This window comes from Panicum virgatum, chromosome 9N (genome assembly GCF_016808335.1).
Source record: "Panicum virgatum strain AP13 chromosome 9N, P.virgatum_v5, whole genome shotgun sequence".
NCBI classification, from domain to species: domain Eukaryota; kingdom Viridiplantae; phylum Streptophyta; class Magnoliopsida; order Poales; family Poaceae; genus Panicum; species Panicum virgatum.
The window spans coordinates 45,622,947-45,645,093 of record NC_053153.1 but is presented as its reverse complement, the minus strand read 5'-3'; the positions used below and the strand labels follow the sequence as shown (position 1 = coordinate 45,645,093).

The window sequence follows — 22,147 nt, the reverse complement described above, 5'->3', positions numbered from 1 at the left end:
TTTTACCTTTTGTTTGTAAGAACCACAATGGTTGTTGATGCTGTGGTTACAAAGCTGAAAGGCATGGCACCAATTATTGTTTCTCAACTTGGCATTTGAAGCTCGAGAGCTTATCTGAAATATGAATGTAGTTTTGTGCAGTTGTTCTAAATTGCATATGATTTTCCTGCAAATGTGGGAGTTTGGCAAATGATGAGTATATTATTTCCAATTAATGTTTATGCCTGGTACGACTGGTGAAGCATGCTAGATGTTCTAGGTTTTTCCTTGCACCATTTTACTTGCTGCCTAGATCCTCATACTTCGTTGTACATGTTTCTGGTAAGTTTTACCTTTACATTTGCATTGCAAGCAAGGATGCATTCATGCACATACTTTTTGGGTTGTGGCACGGGAATTACTGCAGACTGGCCGATTGCATTCACCATTCCGTACTGAACATGATCTTCCTTCTGAAAGTAAATCAGCTTCTAGATCCTTCTACGTTATTTGTTTCTGATCTCTCTACTCCTTCACGATATGTCCTGGTTTCAGATGGTTAAAAACATTAAAGTGTAGCCATGGCACTTTCTGATGGATGGCATCATTGGCTAATATCCACGAATGATTTCATACAGAATCTCATTAGAATGATTTCACACATAAACTCCATACTATTGTCAAAAAGAAAGCTCCTTCTGCTTTCCTTTTTTTTCATACTGACTTCTTTTCTATTACTTCTATCTAAGTGTATAAATTGCCCTTACAGACTCTGCAGACCAACAATATTTTCCTACACTGGATGGCAATTTAGATCTGAAATATCTTGGTGCTTGTCTATGGGACAAGAAGATGCGATGAAGTTTTTCCCATTTGTAACAATGATGATGTGTTTAATGACGAAGTCATTATACTATCTAATTAAATCAGAGCATTTTACTTGAGATGCCAATATATGAACTCAAACGAGTTCAATTAATGCATTCTGCTGTTTTTATGAGCAGATTAATAAATGCATTCTGTTGTTTTTACGAGCAGATTAATAAGTTTGAATTCAGTAGCTCACGCAATAGTAGGTTGTGTGGTTTTGTGCATAGCATCATGCTAAATATTATGTTCAATCATGTTACAAAGTTACATAATTCTATTTGATGCGTATGATGTTGGGTAGATATAATTTTTTATAATTTCTGTTATTTTGATCATGATAGAGCGCGCAAGGCGTTTTATTTTCTAGTTTTCCTAAAATGAACCAAACAGGGCCGATGGAAAGCACGGCCCAACAAACTGGCCCAAGAACTCCAATTCCACTGCCGCAGCATCCTGCAAACCCTCCCTCCGTCCCTCCCCCACATGGCTCATCGCCGCCGCCGGTGATGCAGCTCACCTGCGGCGCCTCCACGGGCGCTGGAAGACGACGACCTCCTCGCAGATATCCTCCTCCGCCTCCCGCCCCAGCCTTCAACCCTGCCCCGCGCCGCCTCTGTCTGCACGACCTGGCGCCGCCTCGTCTCCGACCCCGGCTTCCTCGGTCGCTTCCGCGCGCGTCATCGGAGGCCCCCACTCCTCGGCGTCTTCATGAATTTCTCCGGCCACCCAGTCTTCCGCATGGACCCTCCCGACGACATCCCGTACCATCGCTTCCCCTTGGGGCACAAGGAGGGTGACTGCTGGGACCTGCTCGGCGTCCGCCACGGGCGCGTCCTCATCTTCAACCGCACACGTCACGAGTTCCTCGTGTGGGATCTCGCCACAGGAGACCGGCATTGCGTCGCCGCCCCACCGGAGTTCAATGTCAAGGGGAAGTTCGTCTGCAACGGCGCGGTGCTTTGCGCTGCCGGCGAGCAAGGCCACGCGCAGCACGGCGAGTGCCACTCGGGCCCCTTCCAACTGGTCCTGATAGGCATCGGCCAAGATGAGGGACGAGCGTTCGCCTGCGTTTACTCGTCGCAGACCCGCGAATGGGGTAATCCCAGCTCAACAGCTCTTCCGTATATGTATGATAATAACGCGGACAGCACCAGTACCCTTATTGGGGATTCACTCTACTGGTTGCTTCAGGACGTTGAAAGTGGCATCCTTGTGTTTGATTTGGCTAACGGAGCCTAGATAGACTTGGCGTTCCGCCGGACATGGATACTTATTGCGGCAACTATCAAATCATCCTGGCAGAGAGTGGTGGTTTAGGCATTGCTGCTTTGAGAAGCCTTAGTTTCGACATGTGGGAGAGGAAGGTTGGTAATGATGGTGTTTCTAGTTGGGTGCCGTGGAAGATTGTTAAGCTGGAAGAGATCACTGGGCTGTCTAGAGACGGGAGAGGGCACATGATAATTCATGGGTATGATGAAGAAGATAATGTGATCTTCCTCAGGACGGATGTTGGTTGCTTCATAGTCGAGCTTGAGTCGATGAAGTTCAGGAACCTTGGAAAATGGAATTTCATCACCACCTGTGCCTATCATCCCTACAGAAGTTTATATACAAGCAAAGGTAGATTCATGTCTCTGTCCAGTTACTTTAAGAGATCAATGAACCCTGATAGAATAGTAGAATACCTTCATAGCTCTACTGATGTGTTTGCTATAACATCTTAAATGTTGATGCCATTTTTCTTCTCTCTTTGTTAGATGAATCATGGCTGTGCTCTGTGTTATCCTCGAACTGTGTGCATCACTAGTGGTTATGGCTGGGCGTTCGGGTTACCCGAAAATTTCGGGTCGGGTTTTTCGGGTTTTCAAAATTTCGGGTTCTGAAAACTGCAACCCGAAATTCGCTAGAAATAATCAAAACCCGAAAATTCGGGTACCCGACATTTCGGGTTCGGGTTCGGGTTTACCCGGACAACCCGAATTGCGGAGAAGAGGAGTGGGTGCGGGCGGAAGCACGCAGAGGAAGGCGTCGGCGATGGTGTGCCGTGTGCGGGTGAGGCGGCGCGAGAGGAAGGCGAGGCATGGGAGGTGCGTGGAAAGGAGCGCGTATAGGGCGTCGCCGGTGTTGAGCTCCACGGCGAGGGGAGGTGTGGATGGGGCGGTGGGCGGTGGCCTCGTCCTCTCCCCCGTCCCCGCCCAGATCTCGCCTCCTCCCCTCCCCATCCTCCGCCGCCACCGTGCTCGCTCTCCTGGCCTCCCGTGACATCGCCGCGAGCACCGGTGCCGGGCTGCCGGCCGGGCCTCGCCTCGTCGGCGCGATGGATGGCGGCGGGGAGCCGCTGCTCGTGCCATTGGGCATGGGGCGGCGGGCGATGGCGCGGTGGGCGGCTGGGGCTGGCGACCTGGCGTGGCCGCGTGGGGGGCGACGATGCCGACGCGGGGTCCTGGTGGCGTCGGTCTGGGGGCTGCGGCGGCGCGGGGTCTGGTGGCGGCGGCGCGGGAGTGGGGGGCGCGGCGGGGGGTGGTGTCTGGCGGTCTGCTGCCTAGGGTTAGATAGGGGGCTTGGTTTTGAACTGTTGGTGGGCTGGGCTGAATACAATGAAGCTAATGGGCTTATCTATTTTTCGGGTAGATCGGGTATTTCGGGTACCGTGGCCCAAAACCCGAATTACCCGAACTAATTTCGGGTACCGTGGGCTGAAACCCGGATTTGGGTTCGGGTTTTTCAGGCTCGGGTTTTTCGGGTTCGGGCTCGGGTTTTTCGGGTTCGGGCTTCGGGTATCGGGTTTTTTGCCCAGCCATACTAGTGGTAGAACTTGTAATGGTTATTAGAGTTGAGAAACTTTGTTCAATGAAAGATAAAAATAGATGTAAAGTTATTTCCTTCTGTTTAAACATCTTGTAATGGTTCATTTGTGAAACTCTTGTTGTATAGCAGTTACCGCACACCCTTAGTGATTACTGTGCTAAATAGTAAAAAGATGAAGCTGAGATCTAATGTCTCCCATTGATTGGCAGGATTCCCCCTAGACTATCAAATGAATTGGAATGACTGCATTGCAGCTTTTGAAGAACGAAAGCTAGTCCTGCTGGAGGTCTTAAAGAGTGCAGATTGTAAGATTTCATTGACTGCTGACATGGATGAAACTATGGGATATATGTGTGTCGCATGCCACTTTATCAACACTGATTGGAAACTGCAAAGGAGGATAATTAAGTTTGTTGTTGTAGAGCCACCACATAATGGTGAGGAAATTTTCAATGCTATTCTCAGATGCATTCAGGATTGGAATATTGAACAAAAATTATTTGGGGTTACAATAGCTGATTCTGCTGCTAATGAAACAATGGTGCACATGCTGAAGCAGGACTTGGTGGTCAAGAAGGTCCTATCTGTTGAAGGGAAGTTGCTGCACAACCAATGTGCATCACATATAATAAATCTCCTAGTTAGTGATGCGCTAAAGTTTGTAGAATCAATTTGTGACAAGATACGTGAGAGTGTAAAGTATATCCAATCATCAAAATCCAGAGAGCAAATCTTTGAGAAAATTGTTGCGCAAGAAGGCATTTCATATGATGAGTGGCTGTCTCTGGATACGCCCACATGTTGGGACTCAACATATTGTTTGCTTAATATGGCTGTGACGTTCAAAAAGGCATTTGATTCATTGGCATTACAGGATACAAAGTACACACATGCACCCTTTTTTGAAGAGTGGGAAAGGCTGTGAGTAGTGTACAGATTGTTGGAGGTTTGCTATGATGCCATTACGGCAATTTCCTGCTCATCATGCCCCACATCGAACCTCTATTTTCATGAGATATGGAAAATCAAGTTAACCTTGGATAGAGAAGCTTCTGAAGTGGATAATGATGTTCAGAAGATGATAAAAGGGATGAAAAGGAAGATTAAAAAATATTGGAAAAAGTCATACATATCAATATCCATCCCTATTATTTTTTATCCAAGGTTCAAGTACATGTTTGTTGAGTTCCGTTTCAAGCAAGCCTTTGGGGCTGCTGCAGGCAAAAGTCTTCGGAGTGCAGAAAGTATTAAGAGAGCTGTATGATGAATACTCTTCTCAGTTGAATGATTGTAATGTTGACTGCACGGAGGAGATGTCTATGGAAGATAATAGACCATTTACTGACTGGTGTCAGCATCTAAGTAGCAATGTGGAAGTGTTAACAGAACTAGATAGATACTTAAATGAGAGGCCAATTGACCTATCTGAGGACTTTAATATATTAAATTGGTGGATGGTTTACACACCTGTTTATCCTACCCTTGCTCGCATAGCACGAGATGTGCTGGCGGTGCCTGCATGTACAGTTGCATCGGAGTCAGTTTTCAATACAGGAGAGAGTTACCAGTGACTTCCATTGCAGATTCACTACAAAGACTGTTGAGTCACTCATTTGCCTGCGGGATTGGTGTCAAGACTCGGGTAAATATTGTATTTATCTTATACATGGTTTTTTTCTTACTCTAATTTCAATTTTTCAACACTAATTTATATTTACTTTTCAATTGTAAACTAGGTTATCATCCGAGCATGAGATTGGCCACTGATTTCAGCGACCTTTTGTTTGGTAGCCGCTTTTGGTGAGCTTGATGATCTTTGAATTTACATGCTATGTTTAGACAAAGGTAAAACCTAGCTTCTATTCGACAACATGCTTGATGTTTAAGTCATAACACATGTGCACTAGGGAAATATTGTTTTCCAGATTATGTCAAATGATTACTAAGTAGTATATCGTTCAACTTCCTCAAAAGATAGTATTTGAAGTCTCCATTTTGAAAATCTTTGTTCTCCACTGTCGTTTTTGTAAAAGAAAACTTTATGGTTACAATAATGGAATAGCTCTATGGATGTATTTGTTCCTCTAACAGATAATAGTTTCCCAAAAGTGTTCCTCTGAAGAATTACTTATTGTACCCCAGTACGTGAACCCGCAACCTTATGTGATTACGGAAAAGTCAATGAACTAATGAAAGGACAGCAGAAAGCATTGCAATTTTTTTTTGGCGGGAAGCAATACCACGTTTTCTGTTGCATGATTACTGATGATAATCCTATCGCGGCTGCGTAGATTACACGGGAAGAAGGAAGGAGGGTGAGGCTTGGGCAGCTGGCGGCGTACAGGTGCCGTCGCTGCAGATGGCGGCGGCAGTGGCGGTGGGTTTGGCGTGTGCGCAGGGAAGGAGGAAAGGTTGGGGCGGCCCCTTGCCAGCAAAGATTAATGCCTTGCTTAATTCATTCCAAACTGGTCTAGGGATATATATATCCCTTTCCCTAACAAATCCGACTACCTTATGGAAATAATAACGACTTATCCAAGGAAACAAATCCTAGCCACTCGAGCGTGCGGCTGCTGCGCCAGCTCTGGCGCCTAGGCCGGCTGGGCCCTAACAACTGATTCTGTAACACAAAGCAAAATAACCTTTTTTTAGGGATAAGCAAAATAACCTTGATTTGCTATGTATAGAGCAGACTTAGCAAACCCAAATATATTTCACCTGTTTGTTGTGTGTAATAACTTTTAGCATTGCTTATATCTGAAAAGAAAATGACCTTGAGCTCTTTTCACCGAATGAGAACCAAGTTTGTTCCATTAATCATGTTCACCTTTTTGTTCTATTCAAAATTGAAAGAAACACTTTCTTTGTGCTCTACATACGAGCTGATTGCCTTTTTGTGTCCACTTGCATGGTATGATTGTCGCGTGGTTCGTCAGACAGGGTGTCTGGACATTGTTGATGCTACAATATTGGCATTTGTGTGGTAATCATCTAGTTCACCTGAGTGAAGGCCTGGTTTCTTGCTTGGATGAATTGAATATTTGTATTGCATCGCTGTATGATGCGAGGAACAAACACTGTCATTTTGGACTCGTGGCATGAATGCCATGTTCAGAATTCTCAGCTTGTAGGATGCAGGTGTATTTTGCGTGTTCGGAATGTACTTATGATCATTCAGGTGTGTCATGTTGTTTCGTTTTATGCAATATTGCGTAAACGTGTGTTGCTCTGATCAACCTTTTGACGCCTGGGACATGTATGCATGCACTATTCACCCATATTGGCTCCAGTGCTATCTTCCAATGCGGTTGGATACAATAACACGGCTATTAGGCTATTAGGGGCACGTTTGGTTTGCATCCGTCCATAGTGTCACGCTTTTCTCAAACCATGCTCAATAAGATGTGGCTAGTATAAGAGACTAATATTGGCAGGTAGGATGCTAGGCTGAGGGGGAACAGGAACTAAACTGGTCATACTTTTCCTAACCACGAAGAGACAGTGGATTGCATATCCATGAATCCCTCCATCCAGATTTGGATCGATTTCTTCTCTTTTGTGCATCTAGTGTGCGATTTTATTATGTTAACGCCAGCATTAGGTGTTGCCTCGGGAACTATCAGAAGCAGCAGCCAGTAGTGGCACAAGTTTTACTTGCGAGGGACAATACAGTCGACGAGTTTCTTTACCTTTTTTTCCCCCTGATGGCTTACCCATATCGATGCTGTTTTATGGAGGGTATTTCCGTGGTTTCTGTGTTAGATCAAAGCCCCTTGCCAGAGCGTTGGTGTGTGCGCGTTTTACCGCATGGTACTCCAGCTGCTGTTCTGCTAATGGTTTGGAAACCGCAGCTGTACGAACAAGCTGGCATGCACACAAATGTATTGGGTCCGCGTACGAACAAGCTGGCATGCACAGGAATCGCAACGCAATAACATTTATTATATGACATGCAAAGCGAACGGCTGCTGCCGTGCTGTCGCCGCCGCAGCCGCTGCTATTGACGGTAAGTGCGATGGAGATGATATAGGATCCACAAGTAAACCATCCTAGATCAGATCTCGAACTACTCTAATGTGGATCCCAACCTAACCATCCCACTAGACATTGTGCCCAGTTACTACCAAATTAGATCTGTCCAAAGGAAAAAAAATCAGACTACATCGGTTTTGGCCCAAACCATTAGCAGCTTGACATGGTACTCGTAATGTGCCCAGTTACTACCAAATTAGGTCGGTCCAAATAAAAAAAAAATCAGACAACATATATTGGTTTTGGCCCAAACCATTAGCAGTTTGACATGGTACTCGTAATGAAAGCCGCAAGCAATGGATTGAATGTAACAGGATTCATGGGGCTGTGTAAAAACCTTCATATGCGTATGTGAAGAATTTGCATTAGCATGATATGCATCTAAATTATTCGGTTCACAATTTCCAATGCTCGTTAGTACGAAGGTATGCCAGTCCGATGTCTTGGATACATCTACACTACTACAAAAATGATTTATAGGAACATCCCATTTTTTATAAGGACGGGTCAAAAGGTAACCACTCATACAAAAAGGAGCGGAACTACTGTAGTAGTTGATCCGTCCGAGCGGATGATGGCATCACCCGTTCTTGGAAATGGCCTCTATTTTTAGGATGGGTGACGACGTCACACACTTCTAAACATATATTTTTATTTTGTTAGCCCACGTGCTGCAACAACTTATTACCAGTGCCGCTGCTGAAGGTGTTTTTGAGCATCTAATAAATCCTGGTGCCCTTTGCCGTGTCCTACAATATGCTGATGACACGTTAATTATTCTTAAAGCTGATGAGCACCACTCCTTGCTCTGACAGAGACCCTTCATTCTTTCTTGGCGGCTACTGGTCTTTATATTAATTTTGACAGAAGCACCTTCCTGCCTATCTGTGTTCGATCAGGATCGTGCTATCTCCCTTCAATCCCACAACCCTATATGTAAGAACCGCCCTATTTTTTCCCTCCCACAGCCCTACTTGTAAGAACCGCCCAATTTGATACAATTTTAGGCAAACCGTCGATCATTATCATAAAAATGAGAGCTAACACACACTCGCCCGAGAGCATACCACGTGTTAACCCACATCTCAAGACATGAGCAACCAACACGTCATTAGCCCAAAATAATATTAAATCCGGTAGTCCCGGCATGTGCTCCACCGCATTCCCAAAATTATGCACACATACCGCTTACAAAGGATACATCACCAATGAACCATAAAGAGCAATTTTAAACACTTTACAAGTTCAACAACAAATTATTACAAGTTAAAAATAGGAGGGTCCAAATCTAAAAATAAAATGATTCATCAATTCCATATAAGCTTTGAGCTCACGAATGACATAAATGAGACACGAAATTAAAGTTTAGTGTTTCATCATACTCTCCAAAAGACGAGTACGCAACGGATAAATTATTAAACGTAAAACAATAGCGTCTTGCTCAAAGGCACCATTGCGACCACAAGGACCTACTCCTCCGCACCGGGATCGGCGGGATAGAAGTGGCCAAACATAACTTCCGGCTCACCTGCAACTTAGTTTTAATAGAAAAACAAGCTGAGTACAAAAGTTACTTGGAAGACTTCCACAATTATATAAACAAGGAGTATGTAAGAGGGCTCAAATGAGCCTTTAAGTTTAAGTTTTTATTGCATAAGCATGAGCTATCTAGCCAAATTAATTAATCTTGCCCAACCCAACATAAATTTTAGTTGATTATGACAAGAATAAAATAATTCAACATAAAAGTGTCATTAATCATTTCCAACATAAACATAACTTTCTACGAAGAATTCGGTGGACAAAGAGCGTGCTCATATCCGAGAGCGCAGCAATTCGAATTGTTTTAAACCTTGCAAGGGTGTACTGCTTTACCCACATGGCGCAAGGACCATGCGGCTCACCCAACCGGCCAAGTTGGATAAGGGGTACTCGCATCAACCGTTCCCAACAAGGCTCAACCCATGAACATCACACCTAGCTTACGCGGAGAGCCACCTTGGTGTCTACGTATGCGACTTCTTGCACATCATGACTCCATATAGGAAGCTTACTACGGAGGACCTGAGAGTACAAACCGTTCACTAGTACATTTTTCTAATTATACTAACGCGACGAAATTAATATATCAGTCTTTTTTTCCTAAATAATAGATGTGTCGAATCACGGATGAAGTTTATTCTACCGATCGGATCAACGCCGTGTGCGAGCAGCTCGCCGGATTCATTTTGAACGAGATCCTGGATCCTAGAGGCGAGTTCTACCATGATGGTCACATCCATAGAGGATTTCCATCGATGTCCTGAGGGGCCCAATAGTTGGACTATAAACATGACTTGTATATTTGTAAATATTTCTAAACGTAATGCCTTGTTGTTTGTATATTTGTAATATATTAGTTTAGCTAATTAGCTTAATTATATGCTTGCATTTGACTTTTAGTTAGTTTCAAATATTTTGTGAAATCGAACATGACCAATAAACGTATAGTACTGTAGAGCTCGGGTACACTTAGCAATTATAAAAGATTAAACAGTAATAAATAATACAAACAAAACTGGATTTGGATAAAATAGGGAAAACTCAATGGTACCGGTAACCGGTACCAAAGGGCTGCCAGCTTGCGTCAGCGTGGCAACCTCTTTGGTACCAGTTGGTCTTTCCAACCGGTACCAATGAGTGCCTAAGGCACCGAGTGAAAAACCCGGTGTCTTAAGGCGAGGTCATTGGTCTCGGTTTGGAAGAACCAGTTAGAAAATCGGTTTCTAAGGCCGTTCCCACCAGTTCCCATGGCACATTTTCTAATAGTAAAGCTAAATCAAAAAACACATGCTAATTTCACCGAACAAATCTCAGAAAATTACCACAGATACTGGACATTAAAATGAAGCTAACAGATCCCTCTCAATCGTGGCCACGGATCGCGGCCCCCGACACGATCTCACTGATTCCTCCCCTCCCCCACTCACCACACTCATCCCTTCCCGTCCCGTTGGATCCAACGGAGGAGTTCCTCGCGTCAATCCCTCGACCTATGCCGCACCGCTTAGTGGCCACCTCCATCACGCCTTCCAAGGTCATTATTATTTACTAGATTTTTTGAAAACACGTGCTGACTCTACTAGTAAATAGTCCTTGTTGTAGAATCAGTAATAATTAGAAAACGCGTACAAGTTCTGGTGAGTATTTTCAAGAAAATGACCGTCCGGGACATTTATTTAGGTGCAATATAATGCAACAAGGTGGATATGGTTCGAATCAGGAATTGCATCGAGACTACAGCAGGCTCTTGCAGCATCCTTTGTTTGTTCAGAAGAGACTAAATGACTAAATAATACGGCACCAATCAATTCCATCAGGCAAATGAGAGGCCAGACCCTCGGAGCTTCTCCTTGATGATGCGGCGCCGCGCCATGTCCGGCGTCATGTGGTTGGCCCAGTCCCCGGGCTCCCCTTTCCTGAAGTACCAGTCGTTCCCGTAGTGGGCAGCTGCCGCCGGCCTGTTGATCTCCATGCTCCTGAGCGTGTCGAAGCTGCACAGCCTCGCGACGTCGGTGGCAGCCCCGGCCTCCTCCTCGGCCGGCGAGAACGGCTGCCCGACGAACCGTGCCAGCTTCCTGACGCCCTTGGCGGGTCGCGCAGCATCTCCTCGTACCTCAGGAACAGCACGGCCTCGGGGTTCGCCTTGCTCGCGTTCCAGTACCCGAGGAGATGGTCCCAGATCGGGCCGCAGATGCTGGTTACATCAGAAATACATATTGGTGACGGCTGAAAATACACATTAGTGACGGCTAAAATGCGCGTCACTAAATTTACATCACTGATGTGAACCACATCACCCGTCACTAATGACTCACAAAGGTGACAACTGTAGAATTCATGCGTCACTAATAACACGCAAAGGTGATGGCTATAGAATTCACGCGTCACTAATAACACACAAAGATGACGGCTGTAGAGTTCGCACATCACTAATAATATACAAAGGTGACAGCTATAGAATACAGCCGTCACTAATGACGGTTATTAGTGACATGCTTCAATTTTACCAGTCACCAATGTGAATTTACAAAATAAAAAAAATTAGAATAAAAATGCATTGTATTGGTCACAAATACCCGTGCATAAACATAACTGTAGCTTCTAGCTACTTCATTTGTTTTCACAAATATGAATATGGACACATAATGTAGCTTCTAGCTACTTCATTTCATGCCACAGCAATGACATAGATCACTCCTATTCAATATATACACATCAAAACCAAATCTGAGTATAATTCAAGTCAGTCTGTAGCAATACTTTTTGCTTGTCTAAGAATGGCCTTCTCTAGTTTCAGTCTTCCCACCTGAAATAAAACAATTTGTGGAAATCTTTAATGATTGTAAACATATTTGATGACCGGATTAGTGATCCAACTAGTCATGATACAAATTTTTGAAGCAATTCCTTAAATTGGTGTAAGAAGTGGCTGTTGGTGATATGCCCAAGAGCCCATCATCACAATACGGTTTAAAGGCCCAAGAGGATATTGATCCAAGAGGAATTAGGGTTACTAATGGGCCTATGAGATAGAAGCCCATTAGTACGCCCTATATATACGAGGGAGGGGCTAGGGGGGCGATAACCTGAGAGCTGCGCCACCTCCTAGCCGCCGCCCCTCCCTCTCTCTCGGCCGCCGCCCATGCCGTGCGTGCGGTGCTAGCACACCGACGCCCGGCGTTTCATCCCCGTACGTGTGGACTCCGTGGAGGCGCTGCTGCGACTGCTGCGCTGATCGGCTGCTGGGATCAAGTACGAGGAGTTCGGTTCGTGGGACGTGATCGACTACTTCCTCTACATCGACGCGCGACTTCTTCCGCTGCGCTGCGCGTCTAGTGGTAACGATCTATGATCTTCTACTTGCAAGTATCTTGGGTATATGCGGTAGTGATGCTAGCGTAGCCTACCCGATTCCCTACAGTGGTACCAGAGCCATCTTGCGTAGTTTTTGGTCTGGATCATTTGCATATAGGTGATATGTTGTTGTAGTAGATTGGATCTATTACTTTTGCACGGTTTGATTAGATTAATTGGTCATAAGGGGTTAAAACTGGAGCGAGTTGATTGCGCGGCATGTGACAAAAGATTAGTTTGTGTTCTTTCTCTGTTATGCATACGACATGTCCCTACCGGCTGGAATCACCATCGGGACTAACTGTGTGCATAAGTCAGCAGATTGGACCAACAGATCGAGGTCATGTGTTGATGCAGTCTTCTCAAGTGCAAAGTTTGCACGGTCAATGTGATTGACCTAGTGAAAATTGAGGCATTATGAATGGCTCGGATTTGAGGTGATGCGATCACTCTAGTGAGATTTTCATAGGGACCGCCGTTGCTTTCTCGCTGTAGCGGCTTCCTAAGCGCTATTTTGGTAGAATACGTCGTACGCCTAACTTGTTTTTGCAGGGTGTGATGTGAATGGTATGGCCTCAATGTCATGTGATGATGTATGTGATGATTTGTGCGGCCTGCGTGTCGCAAGTTAACACAACCGGGTTGAGGTTGCACCATTATTGTATAACGACCTGCGTGTCGACTTGTGATGTTTGAATCCTCATGTAATTATTTCACTAGCTATTAGATGTAGTAGATTAGTATCTTTTCATGGAGGCTTCAATCATGATGTCGATGATGATCACCACAATACAGGACGGATGGCAATGGAGGTCACCTTGGAGCCATGGCGATGGAGCCTATTGTGATGCAAGAGGCCATACTATTCACAATATAATATGATTATATGCCTGTGATATTTATTTTCCTGTCATACTATTCTTTCATGCTTTTACATATGGTGGATGTTTTAATCATGATAGAATAGCTTCCCTCAGAAAAGGTTGAGTATTTGATGCCTTTTACCAATAGCTGCACCTATAAATTTTGATCGTTGTGTGGTAGGTTTACCAAAATAGAGTACCCTCAGCTATCACTTTTGTATAGGGTGGATGTCGGACATTCACAAGCATAGTATTGGTTTACTTAGCAAAGCTATTAAAACAGTTTTGGGCTTTAAGGCATAGGGTTGGGGCCGGGGCATTGGATGCCACCCAACAAACAAGAGTCGCATAGAGATGTGATTAGTAATTTGTTACTTACCTGTATCACTATTTTTCTAGCCGTGATGCTAAAGCTCTCTAGAATTTTAGTGATTATGGATCTTGAACCACTATATGTCATTAGAGGGAAGATGACTTTGATATAGTAGGTTGTCTTTTGTTAAATTTGTTAATGAAAGTCTTTACATAAACTTAGTGCTGAAATCTTGCTTTACTTTAATATTGTAGATCATGTCTGCCAGTAACAATTCCGCTTTCAATTTACGTTCTGTTCTTGAGAAAGAAAAGTTGAATGGAACAAACTGTATTGATTGGTACCGCAACCTGAGAATTGTTCTCAGACAAGAGAAAAAGGAGTATGTTCTTGAGCAGCCATATCCTGATGATCTCCTTGACAATGCAACTGCTGCTGATCGCAGAGCTTATGAGAAGCACTGCAATGACTCACTTGATGTCAGCTGTCTGATGCTCGCCACAATGTCCCCTGATCTGCAGAAGCAGTATGAGCATGCGGATGCTCACACCATGATTGAGGGGCTGCGTGGGATGTTTCAGAACCAAGCCAGGACTGAGAGGTTCAATATCTCAAAGTCCTTGTTTGCGTGCAAGCTGTCAGAAGGTAGCCCAGTCAGTCCTCATGTGATCAAAATGATTAGTTACATTGAGACTCTGGACAGACTTGGTTCTGAACTTCACCAAGACTTGGCTACTGATGTTATTCTCCAATCGCTCCCAGTGAGCTATGAGCCTTTTATCATGAACTTTCAGATGAATGGCTTGGATAAAACATTGAGTGAGTTGCATGGGATGCTAAAGACAGCAGATGAGAGCATTAAGAAGAATCCCAATCATGTGATGATGATTCAGAAGGGGAACAAAAAGAGGAAGCGTTGGACGCCTCCTAATCCCAAAGGTAAAGGCAAGGAAAAGAGTTCCGGTGGTGAGTCCTCGGGCTCTAAGCTAAAGCCAGCACCTAAGGCCAAATCTGGCCCTACTTCTGAGGATGAATGCTTCCACTGTCATGAAAAGGGACATTGGTCTAGGAACTGCAAGAAGTATTTGGAAGAAAAGAAGAAGAAGAAGGGAAGTGAGACATCCACTTCAGGTATAAATGTTATAGAAATTAATATTGCATTATCTTCCAGTGAATCATGGGTATTTGACACTGGATCGATGATTCACACTTGCAAATCGTTGCAGGGTCTAAGTGAGACTAGAAGATTTACAAGAGGCGAGTTGGACGTTCGTGTCGGCAATAGCGCAAAGGTTGCGGTGTTGGCGGTCGGCACCTACCACTTGTCTCTACCCTCCGGATTAGTTTTGGAATTAAATAATTGTTATTGCATTCCTGCTTTGAGCAAGAACATTATTTCTTCTTCATATTTGGAAGAAGTTGGTGATTTTAAGATTGTAATAGAGAACAAATGTTGTTCTATCTTTTGCAATGGTATTTTTTATGCTCATTGTCCATTGGTGAATGGATTATATGTTCTTGATCTTGAGGATAAATCTGTCTGTAACATTAATACTAAGAGGCTTAGACCAAGTGATTTGAATCCCACTTTTATTTGGCATTGTCGCTTAGGTCATATAAATGAGAAGCGCATTGAACAACTCCATAAAAATGGATTGTTAAGCTCATTTGATTTTGAATCATTTGACACATGTGAGTCTTGTTTGCTTGGAAAGATGACCAAAGCGCCTTTCACTGGTCAGAGTGAGAGGGCGAGTGACCTGTTGGGACTTGTACATACCGATGTATGTGGACCAATGAGCTCAATAGCCAGAGGTGGTTTTCAGTACTTCATTACTTTTCACTGATGACTTTAGTAGATATGGCTATATCTACTTAATGAGGCACAAGTCTGAATCGTTTGAAAAGTTCAAAGAATTTCAGAATGAAGTACAAAATCAATTAGGCAAGACAATTAAATTTCTGCGATCTGATCGTGGAGGAGAATATTTGAGCCTTGAATTTGGTGATCATTTGAAGCAATGTGGAATTATTCCGCAGCTAACTCCGCCCGGAACGCCTCAATGGAATGGGGTATCCGAACGGAGGAACCAAACCTTGTTGGACATGGTTAGGTCCATGATGAGCCAAGCTGATCTTCCATTGTCATTTTGGGTTATGCTCTTGAAACTGCTGCGTTCACACTGAATAGGGTTCCAAGTAAGTCTGTTGAGAAGACACCATATGAGATATGGACCGGGAAACGTCCCGGATTATCTTTTCTCAAAGTTTGGGGATGTGAGGCTTATGTCAAACGTTTGTTGTCAGATAAGCTCACTCCAAAGTCAGACAAATGCTTCTTTGTGGGGTATCCTAGGGAAACCAAAGGATATTATTTTTACAATAAGGCGGAAGGCAAAGTGTTTGTCGCTCGCAATGATGTTTTCTTAGAAAAGGAGTTTCTCTCAAAAGGATTTAGTGGGAGCAAGGTGCAACTTGAAGAAATTCAGGAAACACCCGAAACTGTTTCAGCACCCACTGAAGATCCACGGGATGTGCAAGATGTTGCACAATCCGTAGTTGAGGCACCAGCCCCACGAAGGTCTATAAGGGCACGTCGCGCTACTGACAAGCTCAACCTCCTTATTACGGAGGAGCGCCACGTATTATTGATGGAAAATGATGAGCCCTTGACCTACAAAGAAGCAATGATGGGACCCGACTCCGACAAATGGCTTGAAGCCATGGAATCCGAGTTAAAATCCATGCATGATAACCAAGTTTGGAACTTGGTCGATCAAATTGACAGTGTAAGACCTGTCGACTGTAAGTGGATTTTTAAGAAAAAATTAGACATGGATGGAAATGTTCACATCTATAAGGCACGATTGGTGGCGAAAGGTTTCCGACAAATTCAAGGTGTTGACTATGAGGAAACCTTTTCGCCCGTCGCAATGCTAAAGTCTGTTCGGATTCTCCTAGCAATTGCCGCATATTATGACTATGAGATATGGCAAATGGATGTCAAAACCGCTTTCCTTAATGGACATCTAAGTGAGGATGTGTATATGACACAGCCTGAAGGTTTTGTCGATCCTAAAAATGCTGGGAAAATATGTAAGCTTCAGAGGTCCATCTATGGATTGAAGCAAGCATCTCGGAGTTGGAATATTCGTTTTGATGAAGTAGTCAAAGGGTTTGGCTTCATCAAGAATGAAGATGAGCCTTGTGTTTACAAAAAGGCTAGTGGGAGCGCACTTGTGTTTCTGGTCCTATATGTGGATGGCATATTACTGATCGGAAATGATATTCCAATGCTTAAAGCCGTTAAAACCTCATTGAAAAAGAGTTTTTCGATGAAGGATTTAGGAGAGGCGGCTTATATTCTGGGTATTAGGATCTATAGAGATAGATCAAAAAGGCTAATTGGATTAAGCCAAGACATGTACATTGACAAGATATTGAATCGGTTCAATATGCAAGATTCCAAGAAAGGTTTCTTGCCAATGTCACATGGCATTACTCTAAGCAAGAGTCAGTGTGCTACGACACCTGATGAGCAAAAGAGGATGAGTATGATTCCTTAGGCTTCAGCCATAGGGTCGATCATGTATGCTATGCTTTGCAAGCGCCCAGATGTTTCCTTTGCTCTAAGTGTTACGAGCAGGTATCAGTCATATTTCGGTGAAGCTCACTGTACAATTGTAAAGAGTATCCTTAAGTACTTAAGAAGAACTAAGGATATGTTTCTAATATTTGGAGGCGAAGATGAGCTCCTTGTAAAGGGTTACACCAATGCTAGTTTTTAAACAGACAAAGATGACTCCAAATCGCAATCCGGTTTTGTTTTCTGCCTCAATGGTGGGGCAGTGAGCTGGAAAAGTTCCAAGTAAGATACGGTGGCTGATTCGACGACAGAGGCCGAGTATATTGCAGCTTCTGAAGCTGCAAAAGAAGCTGTTTGGATCAAAAAGTTTGTTTCTGACTTGGGTGTTGTTCCTAGTGCGTCCAGTCCAGTGGACCTCTATTGTGACAATAGTGGTGCCGTTGCACTAGCAAAGGAGCCTAGAACAACTAAAAAGTCCAGACATATACTGCGGAAGTATCACCTCATCCGTAACTTTGTTGAGAGAGGTGATGTGAAGGTTTGCAAGGTGCACACGGATTCAAACGTTGCAGATCCGTTGACGAAGCCTCTCCCACAACCAAAGCATGAGGCGCACATGAGATCTATGGGTATTAGATACTTACATCAGTGATTTTAGTGTGCGTGGGAGATTTTTTGTGTCATGAGTATGTTTATGTAATGATAAATAATTATTATTTGTTCCATGGATGATTATTTTTTACATTGATTATCAAGTATGTGACTTGTTCGTGAAACTCTTTGTTGACAATGATATGATTCTAAATTATCCCTAGTTTATGTCGTTGTGTGGGACAACAACGACGTTGAGACTAGCACATGCATTAATTGATGATCATGTTTCACGGATCATGGATATGGAGATATCGGATTAATGATGTGGACACATGTTGGTGAACATGGTGTTGGATTGACCCACTCCAAGACAATGTTGGGATTGTTATTTTGTATGTGCCATCAGTTGTTCTTGAGTGTTATACCTACTGGATCCTTAGACCTGAGATCGCCATTGTTTCTCACTGTGTGTAGTGGTGCATCTTGGGGCTGCTAAACGCTACTCCATGACTGGGTAGTTACAAAAGTAGCTTACAGGTGTGTCATGAAACATGGAATGGGATGTGAGCGGATCAAGATGGAGTTTGCCCCTCCTAGATAACAGGAGAGATATCTCTGGCCCCCCTCGAGATAGTTGGATTTGAAAGTGCATGGCCATGCCAAAGTGATTAAAGAGTTAATCATGATGACTAAAGGTTAGTTATGAATAGAATCCACTATTAGACCGAGAGAATGGTCGAGCTATCACAAAGGTGGCACGCATCTCGCTTTGAGCTTGACTGGTATCGTGTGGCAAATGGATCGGTGTATGAGTATATCTAAGGTTCGGCCGATATGATCTTTATGTGTATTTGTGAGTCACTATGCCCTGCTAGGTGCCGCTATTGACTTGTGATTCGGAAATGATTTCCGATCACGACCACCTACACATGAACCTAACGGGTCACACACTTAAGGGGTTTGGAATGTTGGAAAGCTTGCCTGTATGATTGTCTCTAGTGCAAGTGGGAGATTGTTGGTGATATGCCCAAGAACCCATCATCACAATACGGTTTAAAGGCCAAGAGGATATTGATCCAAGAGGGATTAAGGTTACTAATGGGCCTATGAGATAGAAGCCCATTAGTACGCCCTATATATACGAGGGAGGGGCTAGGGGGGCGATAACCTGAGAGCTGCGCCACCTCCTAGCCGCCGCCCCTCCCTCTCTCTCTCGGCCGCCGCCCATGCCGTGCGTGCGGTGCTAGCACACCGACGCCCGACGTTTCATCCCCGTACGTGTGGACTCCGTGGAGGCGCTGCTGCGACTGTTGCGCTGATCTGCTGCTGGGATCAAGTACAAGGAGCTCGGTTCGTGGGACGTGATCGACTACTTCCTCTACATCGACGCGCGACTTCTTCTGCTGCGCTGCGCGTCTAGTGGTAACGATCTATGATCTTCTACTCGCAAGTATTTTGGGTATATGCGGTAGTGATGCTAGCGTAGCCTACCCGATTCCCTACAGTGGCAGCAAGGTAGCACATTTGTTATTGTGGTGTATATTTCTTAAAGTTGTCCGAACGATGCACTTTATAGATGAGGAGCGGCACATCAGCCCCTAAAGCTGAATGGTCAGAGGAAGAACATACCTTTCGATCTTTGGAGAAGCATATATGCCTTGCACAATCTACGTGCACTGGCAGCAGTAGATGGAGCAGAAAGGTGAGTGAATCCCGTGGCGCTGAAATATAAGAGAAATAGTATCAAGCTGGGAGACCACACAACAAATCAACAATTATAGCACCGAATAAAAAGAACAAAACAGGAACCAACTTAACTACATAGGCACATTTTTTTTACCAAACTTATATAGGAAATTTAGGCTCATTTGCTTACAATCAATTTCAGCCCAAGGTACAGATATATTCAGATTAGCCCAAGGGAAAAATGGGAGATGCAGGCCTATCATACTAGCACACAACCTCCAGTAACCCAAGGACCGAGGGACTGAATCAGTCCTCTCTTCAACAAACAATTTCTGAATCCAGAACTCCCAAGGACTGAATCAAACAAAAAAAAAAGCATTCAGACAGGGCAGTCATGCTAATAGCTCACTGGAAAAACAATCTAGTTAAATCAGATATTCTAGTGTAGTTTGCAAATGTCAAGAGTATTTTCGACTAGAGGAATGTCTATTTTCAAGTGTCAGGAGTACTAGTATTTTTTTCAAATGTCTGAATCTACAGAAGTCACCATTGACAATGATAACTTATGCTCAGTTCAGTAATCCAGAAATAAATCTTATCCTAATTCTGCAAGGAGACATAAACAGCAGACAGGAAGATAAATAAATCGCCACGCTTCTAGAATATGTACCTCATCAATTAGTCCCTTCTCGAATTCTGACCATGTCGTTGGATGTTTGCTTTCTAGTAGTTCCTTCATGGACATTCTGCAAAAAGGGAAGTCTGAGAATGTGATAATGAACAATTGAACACCAGCTCAATGAGGCACAAGAAAAAATAAATAAATAGTTGGGAACACTTAAATACTTATCACATTTTAACTAAGCTATTTCTGTGAATATCTTACTATTCGCTCCATGGCACACAATCCGGAATCTCATCAAACAATACAACCGAAATCGCAATCGGCGCATCACATCGGTGTGGATCTGTTAGACTGCATAAATGATGAATACATGAATGGTGGGAATGGCTAAAGCATTTCTGAGCTACTCCAAACATTACAGTTACAGCCAAACATTTTGTTCTCTTTCAGGATGGGAAGCATGCATTGTGATTAATCCTAGCCACCCAAGTGTACATATTCAAAAAGGATATATACAACTTTAATGCATCTATTATACACTTATACCTCCTGATTACTCTGACTCTAGCTACTAAACAGACCATACTCCAATGTGATACTGGACTTTTTCCCCACAGGAGCCACCATTTTAGCATAATTGTTGCATTACTCTTTCTTATATACATATACATAAGTTAAAGGAATTTGATAATTCTCTCATGCGATTCACTTTGGTGTAAAATCTGAAAATCTTGCTAGATCTACAATGTCTACCATACGTTTCTACTAACCTTGATTGATACTAGTACTTCATCTCATGCTTTCACAGTTTTGTAGAAAATTCAGCTACTTCGAATTCACATTTTTTGTCATTGATCAAGTTGGCACAATTTGAATATAATGGATAATAAGCATAAGTTGGCACAATTTGCAGCTTAGCATCCACTGTCATTTCTGTTTTGCTGGACAACAGCAGGAGCATTTTTTAGGCAGTAAAATCTCAGTTAGAATGCACCCTTCTGCATATGAAAAAAAACACCCATAAATACCTAAAACTCTTTGAATTACATATTTCTAGCATATCTAGTGGTCCAAAATAAAATATATGTCAACATAAAGCTAAGACCATACATAGAAATTGTAGCGCTCTGGTTCCCTCGTGCAAAAACAAGCATGACCTTGCTCTCTATCCAGTCTGTTCAAAAAACAAGGAAAACATCAATGCATATGACCATACATAGAATATTTTGTGACTAATTAATTTAAGATTGTGGCGAAATGAAGAAGAGCACAAAAGGGTGGGATAACCATGGTGGCTGCAGCAGGAATCATCAGCACATATATACACAACATGAATCAGAATTTTCTGCTATCTGAAACAGCAGAGGTGAAAGTAACAAAACTTCAGAGAGCATATTGTAAACTTAATTAAAGATCATAACAGAACCTATAGCAGTGCTTTGTCAATTACATTATGAAATCATTAAAAGGATGCGGCATTCATTCATTTAGACTGGGAAAATCGATGATGTTATCAAGATGCAGAGCATGTATGCAAACAATGTCTGGTTCTATGAAATGGATTGGCTGTGAAATACTTACATCGTCGACGACCTCGGCTTGGCCAGTTAGCCAACTCCCACGAGCCTTTCGAGAGCCACTGTCTTTGTCAAAGGAACGAGGCAACAAGCAAGTGGGGGATTAGCACCAGGGGCTCAAGTGGAACCCGTAGGTGGTCTCGGTGTGCGCGGAGGCAGCCTGTGGCGTGCCGGCCACGGTGAGCAGGGGCGGGCGGCGGGTGGACGTGGCGGCGGCGGCGCTCCGGCGGCTTTGGGTGGTGGAGGTCGGGTCGTCGAGCACCGGTGGGAGGTGGGGGAGCTCGTGGGCGAGTCTATTTGGGTCGAGGAGGGGCGGAG

General features: G+C 43.8%; 1 protein-coding gene, 1 long non-coding RNA gene and 1 pseudogene across 6 annotated transcripts; 1 reads left to right on the top strand and 2 right to left on the bottom strand.

Annotated features, from left to right (window-relative positions):
* Positions 1-1,356: 1,356 nt before the first annotated feature.
* Positions 1,357-5,850, top strand: LOC120689036 (the record flags this gene model as incomplete). Its single annotated transcript, XM_039971382.1, has 3 exons — positions 1,357-2,469; positions 3,867-5,299; positions 5,394-5,850. A coding segment is annotated over one exon (732 nt), but the record flags the coding sequence as incomplete, so codon positions are not given.
* Positions 5,851-10,877: 5,027 nt separating this feature from the next.
* Positions 10,878-11,725, bottom strand: LOC120689035 (annotated as a pseudogene).
* Positions 11,726-11,759: 34 nt separating this feature from the next.
* Positions 11,760-21,928, bottom strand: LOC120692465. 5 transcript variants are annotated; one of them, XR_005682639.1, is made up of 8 exons: positions 21,834-21,928; positions 21,540-21,604; positions 21,363-21,426; positions 21,023-21,250; positions 20,514-20,603; positions 20,298-20,373; positions 19,571-19,662; positions 11,760-12,037 (listed from the first exon to the last, which is right to left on the bottom strand). It is a non-coding gene; the product is annotated as an uncharacterized LOC120692465 (long non-coding RNA). The 5 variants fall into 5 exon arrangements; XR_005682637.1 differs by having other exon boundaries at positions 21,363-21,604; XR_005682636.1 differs by lacking the exon at positions 21,023-21,250.
* Positions 21,929-22,147: the final 219 nt, after the last annotated feature.